This window comes from Convolutriloba macropyga, chromosome 10, assembly GCF_964194025.1.
Source record: "Convolutriloba macropyga chromosome 10, txConMacr16.3, whole genome shotgun sequence".
Lineage (NCBI taxonomy): Eukaryota > Metazoa > Xenacoelomorpha > Acoela > Convolutidae > Convolutriloba > Convolutriloba macropyga.
Window position 1 is genome coordinate 15243923 of NC_134477.1, and position 17084 is coordinate 15261006.

Genomic DNA, 17084 nt, shown 5'->3' on the forward strand with positions numbered 1-17084 from the left:
TTTTTCTAAATCTATATTGCGTTTTAGTGATCAGCTTTTCACTCCATAAGTAATCTACAAATTGGTCTCTGAGAAGAATTTCAAAAATTTTTGATATACATGGTGAATATCAAAATTTTTTGAAATAATTGCGTCTTGTAATAATGAGAGTTGTGAACAAGAACGGATAATTGACCAGACATACAAATACCGTACATTAAATCGTTAATTACTACTGCTTTAAGAAGTGAAAAACAAACTAGCTCAGATTTTGGTTACAATAGAAACATCAGTTGAGTCCTTCATTTCCAATTAACAAACGAGCCCAAAATTTGATCTGCATTATCACGGACCGCTTTAAAAAAAACAGGAACTACGTAGGCACCACCGCTAAGACTGTTGAATTTCAATTCAATTTACACTTAGATATATATCCCAAGAAGTAACTTTCAGAGGTCTTCGTCTAACAGCCTGTAAAAAGCAATTGCAACATTTAGAAATCTTAACCTAAAAGCATAATTTATTCAGAAAAGTACACATCAATGCATTTTTCATGTTAAAAAAGTCCACCAATTGCAAGCGAACCTTTCATTTGAGGAAGAAATCAAAGGAAACATGACTGCCACCGATAACAGGGAAATTCAAGAAAACAAATGCTGTAGATATCCAGTTCGTCCCATATTTTCGTTCGCATGATACCGCACAAGATCATCAAAAACTTAGACTTTCAAATACAACAAATGCTTGTGAGTTCTCTTCAATCCAGAAATGTTATTTTAACAACCGTAAAAACAACAAAAACTTATCACCATATGAGCGAATAGAAAATTGTGGAAATGAGGTTGGAGAAACTTAAGGATAGTTCCAAGGCCACAGCAGTTGACCTCTAAATGAAGCAATTTCAAAAACCATAATTAAATTGCTTTTACGTCCTTTTCCATCTGAAGGCAAGATAAAACATTCAGATTATCACTAAAAGATAACACGAAAAACTTCAAGAATTCAATTTTTCTAGAACAGTTTATTTTCCTTTTTATCAATTTTGACTTTTCTGTCACCTCCAAAATATTGCTCCTGGATTCTTAAGAGTCATTTCGAAACTAGTGAAACATTTTTCAAAACAAAATTTTTCTTCTTTGTTAGAAGTCAAATTCAAAACTTAACTTAGATCTTCATAAAGTGTAAAACTTAACTTAACAAGATAATGCCTCGCGCAGTTGATTCAAGGCAACAAAGTTATTGATGTTAATCACTTATTCACGGGCTGTGATTAAAATAAACATTGATAGCTGTAAGTTACTAGATGATGGACTTCCCAATCCCCTTTTCAAACAACGCTCAGATGGTCAGATTACCTCCGAAATCCCTTTAGTTCCGGGAATTTCTGATGAGCTAAACATATTTGCCCACTCTAAGGACACCAGCTTAAAACCATTGTGCCATGATTTGACCCCTATCTCCAACTTATAATGGGTATATATCCAGGCATTTTTGAACATTCCAACAAAATCAAATTTATCAGCTCTATCTACTATTCAGATACATCGTATATTCTGCAAAATTGATTTTGGTAATCTTTCAATCTTTAAAAACTCGATTTTATAAACATAGTTTAAAAAGATTACAAAACGCCTGCAAAACTCATGACGCAAAAAGTAGCAGTTTGCAAAAAAAAGTTTGATAAAAACAAAACTAGATAGTTTCTTGACACCCATGACGCAAAGTATTTAGTTACTTTCTTTTCACAATTGTTTTGTTTGTTGAAACCACAATGAACGAGCAGGTTGTGAAGAACATGACCTACACCGGAGAAATACATGACTTTTTGGTTCAGAACACAAAATTTGTGGAGAACATCAACCGAACGATGATTAGGACAATGTGGCACTATAAATGACTACAGGGGAATCGAGGAACAAATTGACGAACGCAAACCATTTCCCATTGGTGCAAAAAAACAAGAAGGTCTGCATCATGGCGAACGATGCTTTTGAGAAAACATTTGCGCGAATCGAAGACAACAGAAAAGATGTGTTGCGGTATCTTGCTGTAACTCAAGATGCACTAAACCTCGTGCAAATGAGACATGACTGGGTGAGGGATCACGGCCCAAAGAATTGATCAAAGGCTTGGAATATTTTGCAAGAGAGTTTTCGGAGTATAGAGAACCCAACAGTGGTTACTTTGGATTCGTCTTTTGGTCGCCCTTTTCGTGAGGGATGTTAGTATCTGAACACTTTTTTCATTAGAGTACAGGAAATGCTCATAAGATCAAAAAAGCAGCAGTAGTACAATCGACCGAGAGTACCTGGTGGCTCTTATCCTGTGGAGGATAGCTGACTTGCCAGTTGACATTTGCGGCACTGACCACATAGTGACGGGCCTTGATGCAGTCCCGGATGCAGACTTCACTACCACTTCAATAAGTGCTCAGAATCGAAATTGAGGAGGACTCTAATTTATTGGGCAAAAATTGTGTGTGTGGCAACCAATCGAGCAGAGGCGACCTTTAATGTGAACTCAAGAATCTTCTGTTTGTGTCTAACTACTCTCCTAATCTTCTCATAGTCTCAGAAAGCACTTATTGTGGACATAGCTTCGTTTCCAAGAAAAAACAACCGCATAAAAATTCGCATGCGTGAAGCTATTACAGTAGATTAAAATTTTACCATGCCCTGCAGGAGTAGAAGACAAAACCAGTTCCAACAGCACGAGATTTGACAGTACGAAAAAGCGGCATACACAACTTGGTCATGTATATCAAAAAGATGTGATCAGTAGCGCACCAGAGATAAGGGGATTGGGATAACTCAAAGAATAAGATGATGTGTGTAATTTACCAATATCTCATGAACTGATATTCCAATGGTTGGTGCCAGCATTCGCAAACGACTGGAACCTCAAGACATTGTTCACAGACGTGACGGTTTTTTTAGAGTAATATTGCTGTCAATGCTCTGAGTGCTTGTTGTATTAGCAGACCAGCGCACAACTTTCGGGGATTGAGACCTGCCGAAGGTAAAGTGTTGGTTTCTGGCTAGTCCAAAGCTGTTTGTTCTCCCTGTTCGCTCTTTGTTAGAGAGCTGAGACAGCAAAAAGCAGAAGAGTTTTTCCAGCAGTTCAAATTGTGTTCTTTAGAAGCAAGTATTCTACAGGAGACAACCATACCAGAGACGCCACAATTGATTGACATTTGAGAAACACCAATACCTTGCTGCTGGCAAGATGCTTTTTAATTGAGTCATGGCTTCTCAATTTGACGCGGATAGTAATATTTCGCCATAGAGCCAGGATCAAGAACTTGATTGTGAGATGAGGGAATAAAGTTGTCAAGTAGATATGATGTAAAGTTGTGTACATAAATTTTTAAAAAGATGAAATAATTTTCTTGTAGAGTCTGCCCGAGGAAGAAAAATAGAGACCCGGTTCTATTTTGTGTCTTGGCCTTGGAAGGAAATTTTGTGGGTGATCATAAAAGAAAATAAACTGCTAGAGGCGATTGGAGAAGTTTTGCAAACCTGGTCACCAGGTGGTGTTCATCGTGAAGATTGCAAGAGGGATAGACAACACACATTTACTGTAGTCAAAATAATCAAGCACGGTGCTGTGACAGCTCATATTTCTAAGAGGAATAACAGGATCAAAAGTTCACTGCTATCTGAAGGAGCCGACGGCACTCATGATCGCTTCCAGACAGTGATTCAGATGACCTATCCCCCCAGACATGGTTGGCTTCAGTGATGAAGAAGCTTTCAACATAGAAAGCAGATTTTAATTGCTTTGGGGCGCGAAAAGTAGAAGAAAGGAGAGCAAAATCACAGTCAAACAGCAGCACTATATTTGGAATGTTCTACGCCAAGCAAATTGTATCAAGTTTTACTAAAGGGGGAAAAAGAGAGCATGGCATATTTTTTTGGCCACTCATTGAAGTTGTTGAGACATTTTAAAGCGGTTTGGCCTGCAATCAGTTATCACAGTGAAAATAACTGCTTGAATTTTTATGTTAGAGATTGTTTTTTCCAGATGATACTCTCCGTGAAAGAACTATGTAGATGCTAGTAAAATTAATCGAATATGTAAGCAAGATCCATTTTGTAACCTTAAGACATGGACCAGAGCGTTTCAAAATGATTTTGCTAACTCCTTTATCTTTGCTGCCTTTGAGCAATTATTAGCATACACAGTAAATGAGTATGTTGCTCGTGTGTGATATTGAAGGAAATTACTAGTGATATCGGGATTAAGGTAATTAAGAGTTAATTAAGAGCCGTTTTAGTAAGTAATCCGACATCCCTAAATGTCGCTGTAAGTTTACAGCAACGGACTATAATGAATAGCCCGCACCGAACTCATGGTCAGGGCAATGTCATGTAGGTCTAAGAACCTCCCAGGTCAAGCTCCCAGACCCAAGCGAGCTCTGATCAGACCAACTTGGGTCGCACACAGGGGTCATCGTGCGACCGAAATTAGAAGTTCGGGAAAGTGCTACGGTCGCGTGATAGTCTGGACAATGCTGGCTGAAGGGTCTGATCGAAAACCAAGTCTGGACATAGTCTGGACCATGGTCGAAAAGGAGTCTGATGAGAGATAGAAGTCTGATTATAGTCTCAACAATGGTCGCACAATAGTCTGGACGAGCTTCTTTCCTGTCTTTTCTGGTTCTCTCATTCTTTTACATGTCACGCCGTTCTAAAACTTTGTACCTTGAATATTATTAGTAACATATATTATAAGGAAAATTAATTATTTTCAAGTCAAGGAAAGTGCAAGCGATATGGGGATTATATAAGGCAATTAAAAGCCAACTTGGTAAGTACACTTTGATATCCTTAGATGTGCCAATATGTGACTAGCATCAGACTGTAAGGCAGTTACTAAGCAGACCGTTTCATAACTAATACATTCGAAATCGAAGCAAAATATTAGAACCTGCAGTCAATATTGAGGATGAAGACTCTGGTTTTAACGGCTTCGACAATTCTTTCTCGAAAAATTTTATAGAAGTTTTTAATTTTGTCTGTAACTGTCGTTTTTACTTTTTTTTTTTAGTCGTATGAAATTTCCCGGACGATGACCCGGTTTCATTGGCTTTTCATGGAAGAATAGATGGGCCGATATTCTGATATTAGTAGATAGCTGATGTTTTCATGACTTTGAAAATAATTGTTTTCCAAAATAATAAAAACACTTTTTAACTTCGCAGATTTGTTTCTTTTTATTGTATGATTGTTATCTATTCTCATTGTTTATAGGCCGAATATGACAATATTTTTGTCTAGGAATGGTGTCAAAGTGATTGATGTCACAAAATATAATGTTGTTAAAGAATTCGTTAAGACGTTGCTGGCTTGGACACGGGTTTTTCTCAAAAAAAAGTAAATTAATTTTGGTTTTCTTCATATTATACGTTCTTTTTGTAGACCTAAGATATATTCTGGATAAAAACTGTTTTCAAGGTCTTTTTTGGAAGAATAAACAAACCTATTTAATTATTTCATTTTGTAATTAATGGCTTTCAAGTCTTTGGAAATTTTTTTTTAAAAAAAAACAAGTATTAATTAATTTTGCTATTTTCTTTTTGTATAATTGTTAACTGGTTTCTTAAATAGGAGGTCACATATTTCTTCTATTGGTGTTCAAAAAAGGTGCAGTTCAACAAATTTTGAGGGCCAAAGTCTGGCTTTAGGGCTTCAAAATCGTTTTCTGGCAAAATTTTTCTGACTTTTTTTGTCTATTTATTGTTCTTTTTGTGACCGCATAAAAATTGAATACCAACAGTTCTTAATTCCCATCTTTAAAAACACTGATAATTGTAAACCTATGCGATATTTTAATTGATTTCTAATGGTTTTCAGTTCTTTGAAAATAAATTTTTTTAAAAAAAATAAGCGAATTCTTCAAATTTACTGTTTTTGTTCTTTATTGTCTAATTGGTACCAAGTCTTATTATGAACTGGTCCCGTATGTTTTGTGGTGTATTACAATTTACTTTGTTTAGTTTTAGTTTTATCTGGCGTTATTTTAACTTTGTTATTAAGTTTTGTTTTTGAAAACGGAGATAAGTTTTTTTGATGTAATTAATGTTTGTTGTTGTTGTTTGATTTTGCTGTTCGTCTTTCTTAATATTGGCATACCTCATCATTCTAATGCATCAGTTTTTACTCAACTGAGTTATTTGCTTTGGAGGCTATCTTTTCGTTCATACACCAATTTTTTTTGATCTAACATGTTAGATCTTGAGGAAGTTGATCTAAATGTACGCTTCAGTCGCTTTAGTTAGTGTGGTAAAAACTCTTTTAAATAAAAGTATATTTGTATATATGAAAAAAAAACTTGTCAGTCAAGATTTGGGTGCGGGAAACAATTCTTATTTCAGTAGTTTTTAAATCCACTTGAAGCGGAATGGATTTGCTATGGTGTGGAGTATCCATTTGTAGAAGAAAGGAACACTTGAAAAGAACATCTCATCTTCGCCCTCATCCCAGCTGTAGTTACCTGAAGAAAACAAGGAAAAACTAAACCAATATGCGTCATAATCGACTAAGACCGGATCCAATGCTCACAAACATTGCCCTGAAACGATGGCAAATAGTGGGTTGATCCAGAAATCCTAAAACTGGCCTGTACAATTTGAAATTGAATGCTGAGCGGTTTTAGTGAACCGTGTACTTAAAACTAGTAAATACGTAAAAACACTTAGAAGTTGTTAAAGGCTCTCGAGCTTCACCAGAAAAATCAATTTCTCTCGATGAAAGATAAAATCAAATCGGTCAGATGAAAGGTTGCTAAAACGAAAAATTGAATGAAGAAACCAATAGGAGTAAAGTAAACTAGCAGGCCCGCAAAAGCATCAAAAGAAAATCATTTAAAAGAAAAGATAGAAAGTTAGAAAATCAGATTTTTTTTGCACCACCTGGGGCTGGAACCTATGCCCCTCGTTCAAAAGCAATAGCTATTACGTTTCGTCACCGATGTGTTTGGTTTGATAATATTACCCTATGTTCCAACAATTTTTTGTCCAACCACGTTTTCTGCTTTACAATTTTGCATATTTAAGGAGCGCTCAGACCTGTACAGATAACGATATTCTACATGGTGGCATAGTGTACTAATGTTCTACGTTAGGCTGCATGTTTAAAAAACGTTCATAACATGCAATGATACGGAGCTTAAACATGTGAAAGAGAAAAGAGAGAAAGAGACGAAAGAGAAAAGACAGAGAAAAGAGAAAACCAACGCAGAAAAAGAGAACAGGAAAGTGATAAACAAGAGAGAAAATAGAAAAAAACAGAACAGAAGAGAAAAGACAGAGAAACGGAACACAAAAAGCCAAAATCAGGACAGAAAAGAAAAAGAGACAAGAAAGAGAGAAACGGAATTGAGAAAAAAAGACAGAAATGAAAAAGAGAAAATCAAAAAAAAGAAAAGCAACAGAGAAAATAGAGAAAAGCGAGAGAAAAGGAGAGCAGACAAAAAGAAATGCAGAAAAAAAAACATGAAAAAAGAGAGAAAAGAAATAGAAAAACAAAAGAGAGAAGAGACACAGAAAAGCAGAAAAGAAAAGAAGAGAAAAGCACAGAAAAGAAGAAAGAGAAAGAAAGGAGAGAAAAAAGACAGGAAAAAACAGAGAAGAAACCATACAGAAAAAAAAGAGAAAGAAACGAAAGAAAGAAGAAAGAAAGAAAGAGGAAGACGAAAGAAAAAAAAGAGAAAAAAGAGAAAATAAGAAACAACAGAAAAGAGAAAAGCAGAAAAGAAGAACAGAAAAAAAGAGGAAAGAAAGAGAAACGAAAACGACAGAGAGCAAAGAGAAAAGCAAGATAGAAAAAAGAGGGAAAAAAGATAGAGAAAAAGGACAGAAAAGAAAATGAAACGCAAGAGAAAGGAAAAACATAAAGGAAAGAAAAGAACAAATACCTAAAGAAAAAACAAAAAAGAGGAACCAATGAGAGAAACAAAACAGAGACGACAAAGAAAGAGAGTCAAAAAAAAGAACAGAAGAGAAAAAGAGAAAAGAATGAAAACAAAAAAGAGGAAGGCAGAAAAAAGAATAGGAAAAAGGAAACAAAAGAGAAAAGTAAGGAAGAGAACGAAGCAGAAAAGAGAGGGGAAGAAAGAAGACAGAAACAAAAGACACAAAAGAGAAAAATGAAGGAAGACAAAAGCAAGTGAGAGAAGAAAGAGATAAAAAGAAGGAAAGAAAAAAGAAAAGAACGCGAAAGGAAGGAGAAAAACGAAATAGAAAAGAGACCTAGAAGAAAAACCGAAAGGAAAGAGAAAAAACAAGAGACAAAAGGAAAAAAAGTTAGACAAGAAAAAGGCAGACAATTGAAAAAGAAAATACAAAAATGAAGAGAAACGGAGAAATGAAAGCGAAAAGCAATTCAGAAAGGAAAAGAGGAAAGCAGGACAGCAATAAAAGAAACAAAAGAAAAAGTTAGAAAAGGAGATAGAGAGAAAAGAAGGAAACAATAGAAAAAAGAAAGGCTTAAAAGAAAAAAAGAGAAAAGAAGGACGGAAACGAAGGGTAAAAAAAGTGAAAAGCAAAGAGGAACGAAAGAGAAGACTGGGAGAGAAAGGTAAAAACAAAAAAAACAGAAAAACTGAGAATATAATGTGAAATAAGGAGAAAGTAAAACAAACAAAAGAGAAGAGAGGCAGCAAAAGAAACGCAGAAAGGCAAAAGCGAAAAGAACACAAAAAAGAGGGAAGAGCAAAGAAATACAGAAACGAAAGACACGAGAAAGAAAACCAAGAGCGAAAGGAAAAAGAAAAGAAAAATAGCAAAGAAAGAGCAAAGAAAACAAAAACATAGACAAAAACAAAAGAGAAAAGAAAACGAAAAGAAGAGAAAAGGAGAGAAAAAGGCAGAAAATATAGAAAGGCAGCGAAACGAAAGAAAATGAAGATAAAGAGATTAAAGAAAGCGAGAACAGCAAAACAGAAAAGAGGAGAATAGAGAAAGAAAGAGAAATGCAGGAGAGAAAGCCAAAGAGAAAAGACATAGAAAAAAGAGAAGAAACGATACTGAGAAAAGAGACAGAAACGAAAGATAGAGAAAGAAGAGAAAAGAAAGAAAAGGGAGAAAAAACTCAGAACAGAAAGGGAAAAGCAAGAGAAAGAAAAAACAGAAAGGAAAGTGAACAAACAAAAGTTTGAAGAAAAAGGAAAGAGAACAACAAAAGTGAGAAGGATTTGATAGAAAGGCAAAAAAAATAGAAAAAAAATCATAGAAAAAAAACACAAAGAAGAAAAAGAGAGAATAAAGGCAGAAAGAAAAACAGAAAAGAGAAAAGAAGCAAAAGAGAAAAGAAAAAAAAGAGAAAAGAAAGCTCAAGAGAAAGACAGGAAAGAAAGAAAAGAAAGCGAAAACTTAAAAAGCAGAAGAAACGCAGAGAAAAACAGAAAGGAGAGCGAGAGAAAAGGAGATAAAAGAAAGGCAGAGGACAAAAAAGAACAGAAAAAGAGATGAAAGACAGAAAAGAAAGAAAATCAAGAGAGAACAGAAAAGAAAGAGAGAAAAGCAAGAGAGAAAGGCACAGAGAAAAAAACAGAAAAAAAAGAGAAAAAAACGATGCTGACAAAAGAAACAGAAGCGAAAGACAGAGAAAGAAGAAAGAGAGAAGAAAGAAAAGGCAGAAGAAATTAAGAACAGAAAGAGAAAAGCAAAGAAAAAAGGAAAAGGAAAGCGAAAAGAACAAAGTGAAGAAAAAAAACGACAGAAGAACAAAAGAGAGACGATTAGAAACAAAGGCAAAAAAGAATATAAAAAAGAAAAGAAAAAGAAAAAAGAAACAAAAGAGAAGAAAGGCAGAAAAAAACAAAAAGAGAAAAAAGAGAAAAGAAACAAAAGAAAAAAGAAAAGAAGAGAAAAGAAAGTGATAAAGAGAAAGACAAAAAGGAAAGAGAAAGAGAAAAGAAAGCCAAAAGAAAGAAAGATGCAATAGAGAAGAGAGACAGAAAAGACAGCGAAAGGAACGAGGGAGAGGAGAGAAAAAATACAGAAGAAACAGAAAAGAGAGAAGACAGAAACTGAAAAGAATACAAAGAAAATAAGGAGAGGAAAAAACGCGAGAAGGGCAAATCAGAAAAGAAGGAAAAAAGAAAGAAGAGAAAAGCAAGATGCAAATGGAGAGAACAAAGACAAAATAAAGAGAAAAGGAAACAATACAGAGAAAAGAGAAAGAAACGAAAGATAGAGAACAAAGAGAAAAGCAAGAAAGTCAAAAAGTAGAGGATAGGCAGAAAAAAGGAAACGAAAAACAGAGAGGAGAGCAAGAAAAAAGGATATAAAAAAGGCAGAACAGAAAAAAGAGAACGGAAAAAAAGACAGAAAAGAGAGATAAGCCAGAGAAAAGAAAGAAAAGCTAGAGAGAAAGATAGAGAAAAAACAGAAAAGAAAGAGAAAAAAACGATATAGAGAAAAGAGACAGAAATCAAAGAAAGAGAAAGAAGAGAGAAGAAAGAAAAAACAGAAGAAACTCAGAACAGAAAGAGAAAAGCAAGAAAAAGAAAAAAAATGGAAAGGAAATCGAAAACAACGAACTGAAGAAAAAAACGAAAAAGAAGAGCAAAAGAGAGAAGGACTTGAAAGAAAGGCAAAAAATAACAAAAAGAATAGAAGAGAAAGAAGAACGAAAAAAACAAAAAAACAAAAGAGAAGAAAGGCAGAAAGAAGAACAAAAAAAGAGAAGAGAAACAAAAGAGAAAAGAAACATCAAGAGAAAGACAGAAAGGAAAGAAAAGAAAGCGAAAAGTTAAAAAGCAGCAGAAACGCAGAGAAAAAGGAGAAGAACAGAGAAGAGCGAGAAAAAAGAAGGAGATAAAAGAAAAGCAGCAGAGAAAAAGGAGAAGTGAAAAAAGAGTGACAAAAGACAGAAAAAAAGAAAAGCAAGATAGAAAAGAAAGGAAAGAGAGAAAAGCAAAATAGAAAGGCAGAGAGAAAAAAGAAACGATACAGAAAAGGAGACAGAAACAAAAGATAGAGAAAAGAAAAGAACAAAAGTGAGAAGGATTAGAAAGAAGGGCAGAAAAACAGAAAAAAAGAATAGAAGAAAAAGAAAAAAGAAACAAAAGGGAGAAGAAAGGCAGAAAGAAGAAAAGAAAAGAGGAAAGAAACAAAAGTGAAAAGAAAAGAAGAGAAAAGAAAGAGATCAAGAGAAAGACAGAAAGGAAAGAGAAAAGAAAGAAAGAGAATAGACAGAAAGGAAAAAAGGAAAGAGGAGAGAGAGGAAAAAAGACAGAAAAGAAACAGAAAAGAGAGAACACAGAAACTAAAAAAATACAAAGAAGGTGGAGAAAACAAAGCGAGAAAAGGAAATCAGAAAAGGAGAAAAAAACAAAGAGATTACCAGGATACAAATGCAGAGAAAAAGGACAGAAAAGAATGAGAAAAAACAATACAGGAGAAAAGAGAAAGAAACGAAAGATAGAGAAAAAAGAGAAAAGCAAGAAAACAAAAAGCAGAAAAAAGGAGAAAAACAGAATTGGGAACGAAAAAAAGAAGAAAGAGATAAAGAAAGGCAGAAGAATAGAAAAAAGAGAACAGAGAAAAGAGACAAAAGACAGAAAAGAAAAAAGGAAAGGCAGAAAAGAAGGACAGGAAAAAAGACCGCATCGAACAGCAACCAAAAGACAGCAACGAAAGACAAAAAAGAAAGAGAAGCAAGAGAGTAAGATAAAAATTAGAAAGAACGAGAAACTGAAGCGAGAAACGAGAGAGAGAGAGAGAGAGAGAGAGAGAGAGAGGAACAAAAGAGGGCAAAAAAATGAGAAAAGCAAAAAACAGAAAAAAAACCGAGAGAAGAAAAAAGGAAGAACAAAACACAAAAGAAAGACAAAAGAAAAAGTGACAGGAAATATAGAAGAGAGAAAAGCAAGACATAAAAGCAAGAGATACACAAAAGAGAGGAAAGATGAGAAAAGACAGACAGAAGAATACGGGAAAAAGAATAGAAAGAGAAAAGAAAGACAGAAAATAAAGAGAAAAAGAAATGATACAGAGAAAAATGACAAAAACGAAAGAAAAAGAAAGCAGACAGAGAAAAGGAAGAAATGGCAGAAGATAGTCCAAACAGAAACAGAAATGCACGAGAAAAAATGGAGAGGAAAACTAAAGAGAAGAACAAAAGGGAGGATTAGAAAGAAAGCCAAACAAGAATAGAAAAAAAAGAATAGAAAAAAGGACAAAAAACAAAGAAAAAAAGAGAAGAAAGGCAGAAAAAGAAGTAGAAAATAGAAAAGAAACAAAAGAGAAAAGAAAGAGAGAAAAGCAAGAGAGAAAGGCACAGAGAAAAAAACAGAAAAAAAAAGAGAAAAAAAAACGATGCTGACAAAAGAAACAGAAGCGAAAGACAGAGAAAGAAGAAAGAGAGAAGAAAGAAAAGGCAGAAGAAATTAAGAACAGAAAGAGAAAAGCAAAGAAAAAACGAAAAGGAAAGCGAAAAGAACAAAGTGAAGAAAAAAACGACAGAAGAACAAAAGAGAGACGATTAGAAACAAAGGCAAAAAAGAATATAAAAAAGAAAAGAAAAAGAAAAAAGAAACAAAAGAGAAGAAAGGCAGAAAAAAACAAAAAGAGAAAAAAGAGAAAAGAAACAAAAGAAAAAAGAAAAGAAGAGAAAAGAAAGTGATAAAGAGAAAGACAAAAAGGAAAGAGAAAGAGAAAAGAAAGCCAAAAGAAAAAAAGATGCAATAGAGAAGAGAGACAGAAAAGACAGCGAAAGGAACGAGGGAGAGGAGAGAAAAAATACAGAAGAAACAGAAAAGAGAAAAGACAGAAACTGAAAAGAATACAAAGAAAATAAGGAGAGGAAAAAACGCGAGAAGGGCAAATCAGAACAGAAGGAAAAAAGAAAGAAGAGAAAAGCAAGATGCAAATGGAGAGAACAAAGACAAAATAAAGAGAAAAGGAAACAATACAGAGAAAAGAGAAAGAAACGAAAGATAGAGAACAAAGAGAAAAGCAAGAGAGTCAAAAAGTAGAGGATAGGCAGAAAAAAGGAAACGAAAAACAGAGGGGAGAGCAAGAAAAAAAGGATATAAAAAAGGCAGAACAGAAAAAAGAGAACGGAAAAAAAGACAGAAAAGAGAGATAAGCCAGAGAAAAGAAAGAAAAGCTAGAGAGAAAGAGAGAGAAAAAACAGAAAAGAAAGAGAAAAAAACGATATAGAGAAAAGAGACAGAAATCAAAGAAAGAGAAAGAAGAGAGAAGAAAGAAAAAGCAGAAGAAACTCAGAACAGAAAGAGAAAAGCAAGAAAAAGAAAAAAAATGGAAAGGAAATCGAAAACAACGAACTGAAGAAAAAAACGAAAAAGAAGAGCAAAAGAGAGAAGGACTTGAAAGAAAGGCAAAAAATAACAAAAAGAATAGAAGAGAAAGAAGAACGAAAAAAAAAACAAAAAAAAAACAAAAGAGAAGAAAGGCAGAAAGAAGAACAAAAAAAGAGAAGAGAAACAAAAGAGAAAAGAAACATCAAGAGAAAGACAGAAAGGAAAGAAAAGAAAGCGAAAAGTTAAAAAGCAGCAGAAACGCAGAGAAAAAGGAGAAGAACAGAGAAGAGCGAGAAAAAAGAAGGAGATAAAAGAAAAGCAGCAGAGAAAAAGGAGAAGTGAAAAAAGAGTGACAAAAGACAGAAAAAAAGAAAAGCAAGATAGAAAAGAAAGGAAAGAGAGAAAAGCAAAATAGAAAGGCAGAGAGAAAAAAGAAACGATACAGAAAAGGAGACAGAAACAAAAGATAGAGAAAAGAAAAGAACAAAAGTGAGAAGTATTAGAAAGAAGGGCAGAAAAACAGAAAAAAAGAATAGAAGAAAAAGAAAAAAGAAACAAAAGGGAGAAGAAAGGCAGAAAGAAGAAAAGAAAAGAGGAAAGAAACAAAAGTGAAAAGAAAAGAAGAGAAAAGAAAGAGATCAAGAGAAAGACAGAAAAGAAAGAGAAAAGAAAGAAAGAGAATAGACAGAAAGGAAAAAAAGGAAAGAGGAGAGAGAGGAAAAAAGACAGAAAAAAACAGAAAAGAGAGAACACAGAAACTAAAAAAAATACAAAGAAGGTGGAGAAAACAAAGCGAGAAAAGGAAATCAGAAAAGGAGAAGAAAACGAAGAGATTACCAGGATACAAATGCAGAGAAAAAGGACAGAAAAGAATGAGAAAAAACAATACAGGAGAAAAGAGAAAAAAACGAAAGATAGAGAAAAAAGAGAAAAGCAAGAAAACAAAAAGCAGAAAAAAGGAGAAAAACAGAATTGGGAACGAAAAAAAGAAGAAAGAGATAAAGAAAGGCAGAAGAATAGAAAAAAGAGAACAGAGAAAAGAGACAAAAGACAGAAAAGAAAAAATGAAAGGCAGAAAAGAAGGACAGGAAAAAAGACCGCATCGAACAGCAACCAAAAGACAGTAACGAAAGACAAAAAAGAAAGAGAAGCAAGAGAGTAAGATAAAAATTAGAAAGAACGAGAAACTGAAGCGAGAAACGAGAGAGAGAGAGAGAGAGAGAGAGAGAGAGAGGAACAAAAGAGGGCAAAAAAATGAGAAAAGCAAAAAACAGAAAAGAAACCGAGAGAAGAAAAAAGGAAGAACAAAACACAAAAGAAAGACAAAAGAAAAAGTGACAGGAAATATAGAAGAGAGAAAAGCAAGACATAAAAGCAAGAGATACACAAAAGAGAGGAAAGATGAGAAAAGACAGACAGAAGAATACGGGAAAAAGAATAGAAAGAGAAAAGAAAGACAGAAAATAAAGAGAAAAAAAAATGATACAGAGAAAAATGACAAAAACGAAAGAAAAAGAAAGCAGACAGAGAAAAGGAAGAAATGGCAGAAGATAGTCCAAACAGAAACAGAAATGCACGAGAAAAAATGGAGAGGAAAACTAAAGAGAAGAACAAAAGGGAGGATTAGAAAGAAAGCCAAACAAGAATAGAAAAAAAAGAATAGAAAAAAGGACAAAAAACAAAGAAAAAAAGAGAAGAAAGGCAGAAAAAGAAGTAGAAAATAGAAAAGAAACAAAAGAGAAAAGAAAGGCAGAGAAAAGATAAAGATAAAGAGATACACAGAAAGGAATGAGAAAAGAAAGCGAAAAGAGAGAAAGAGGCGAAAGAGAAGAGAGACAGAAAAGAAAGAGAGAAAGGAACGAGACTGGAGAAAAAATACAGAAAGACGGAAAAGAGAGAAAAAGCAGAAACTAAAAAAATAAGATCAGGAAAGAAAAGAAAGCGAGAAAAGCTAATAAGAAAAGAAGGAAAAAAGAAAAAGAAGAGAAAAGTAGGATACAAATGGAGAGGGAAAAACTCACAAAAGAAAGAGAAAATAACCAATACAGAGAAAAGAAAAAGAAACGAAAGATAAAGAAAAAGCAAGAAAAGAAAAAGCAGAAGAAAGGTACAAAAAATAGAAGAACAGAATTGAGAGCAAGAAAAAGCAAGAGGGTTAAACGAAAGGCAGAAGAAGAGAAAAAAGAGAACAGAAAAGAGACAAAAGACGGAAAAGAAAGAGACAAAAGCAAGAGAGAAACGAATGGAACGAAAAAAGGAAAGGCAGAAAGGAGGATAGAAAAAAGATAGAAAACGAAAGACAGAAATAAAATACAGAAAACAATGAGAGAAGCGAGAGAGAAGGGAGAAAAATGAAAAGGAACGAGAAACTGAAGAGAGAAACGAGAGAACAGAACAAAAGAGGGCGAAAGGAATCAAAAAGGCAGAAAAAAGAAGAGAAAAGAAAGCAAGAAAAGAAAGACGGAAGAGAAAAAGAAAAAACAAAGACAAAAAAAGACAGACAGGAAAAACTGAAAGGAGAGAAAAGAAAGACAGAAAAGCAAGAGATAAACAAAAGAGAGAAAAGATAGAACAGAAAAGACAGACAGAGGAAAACTGGGAAAAAAATATTAGGAGAAAAGAAAAAAAGGAAGGGAGAAAAAAAGACAACAGAGGAAGAAGCAACAAAAGAAGGGAAAAAAGAAACGAGATACTAAAGAGTAGCTAAAGAGGAACGAAACAGAGAAAAGAATGAGAAAAAGAAAGACGGATAATAAGAACAGAAAAGAAAGAAAGAACGAAATATAGAAAAGAAAAAGACAAAAAATAGAAGACAGAAAAGAAATACAGAAAAGAAAAGAGGAGAAAAAAATCTAAAGAGCGAAAAGAGACACAGAAAAAAACGGAAAGAGAGAAAAGATATACAGAAAAAAACAAAAGGAGGAAAAGAGAAAAACAGTTGAAAAAAGCAGAGAAAATAGAAAGAGAAAAGAAAGACAAAAAGAAAGAGACGATAGAAAAAAGACTGAGAAAAGACAGAAACGAAAAAAAGAAAAGAGACAGAAAGGAAAGAGATAAGAGAAAAAATGAAGAGAGAAAAGAAAAAACGGTGGAGAAAGAAGCCGAAAAGAACAACAGAAAAAAAAGAGACGAAAGACAGAAAAGAAAGAGAGAAAAGCAAGAGAGAAAAGAAAGAGAGGAAAGCAACAGAGAAAAAAGAAACGAAAGAAAAGAAAGGCAGAAAAGAAAGACAGAAAAAATAAATACCGAAAAGAGAGAGAAAAGCAAGAGAAAACGAGAGAGTGAAAAGGAAGAGAGAAAAGAAAGAAGAGAAGAGACAGACAGAAGAAAACAGAAAACGGAACGACAGAACAGAAAAGCAAAAAACAAAACAGAGTAAAAAAGATATGAGAAACTAAAGAGAAGCGGAAGAGTAACAAAAAGAAAAATAAGAAAAAAAAGACAGATAAAAGAACAGAAAAGAAAGAGAGAGAAAGAGGGAAAGAGGAAATGCCTAAAGAAAAATGAAAACGAAAAAACGAAAATCAAGAGAAAGAAAGACACAAAAAAGCAACAGAAAAAAGTACGACAGAAAAGAAAAAGAAAAGCAAAAAAAGAAAAACAGAAAAGAAAAAGGATGCGAGGAACTAAAGAGAAGCGGAAGAGGAACAAAGAAAAAAAGAATGAGAAAAAAGAAACGGACCAAAGATAGAGATAAAAGAGACTGAACAAGAGATTAAAGGCAGAAACGAAAGAAAAATAAGACAAAGACAAAAGAAAAGACAAAAAAGAAAAAGAAAGAATAGAAAAAGAGGAAAGGAAAAACGAAAAAGAAAAGAAAGGCAGAAAAGAAG

General features: G+C 33.8%; 3 protein-coding genes across 3 annotated transcripts in view; 2 read left to right on the forward strand and 1 right to left on the reverse strand.

Annotated features, from left to right (window-relative positions):
• Positions 1–6335: 6335 nt before the first annotated feature.
• Positions 6336–17084, reverse strand: part of LOC142347935 (uncharacterized) — a 113799-nt gene continuing 103050 nt past the window's right edge. Inside the window, exon 8 of the mRNA XM_075399100.1 lies at positions 6336–6474. Coding sequence (XP_075255215.1) covers positions 6362–6474 — 113 coding nt within the window. The 3' untranslated portion in view covers positions 6336–6361. The remainder of the gene's footprint in view (positions 6475–17084) is intronic.
• On the forward strand, positions 6505–10399 carry LOC142348501 (uncharacterized). The gene is made up of 3 exons (XM_075399877.1): positions 6505–6570; positions 9824–9947; positions 10278–10399. Exons 1-3 carry the CDS (start codon positions 6505–6507, stop codon positions 10397–10399), a joined length of 312 nt encoding a protein of 103 aa, XP_075255992.1.
• Positions 12034–13497, forward strand: LOC142348502 (uncharacterized). The gene is made up of 3 exons (XM_075399878.1): positions 12034–12066; positions 12318–12584; positions 13429–13497. The coding sequence occupies exons 1-3, from the start codon at positions 12034–12036 to the stop codon at positions 13495–13497; spliced, it is 369 nt and encodes a 122-aa protein (XP_075255993.1).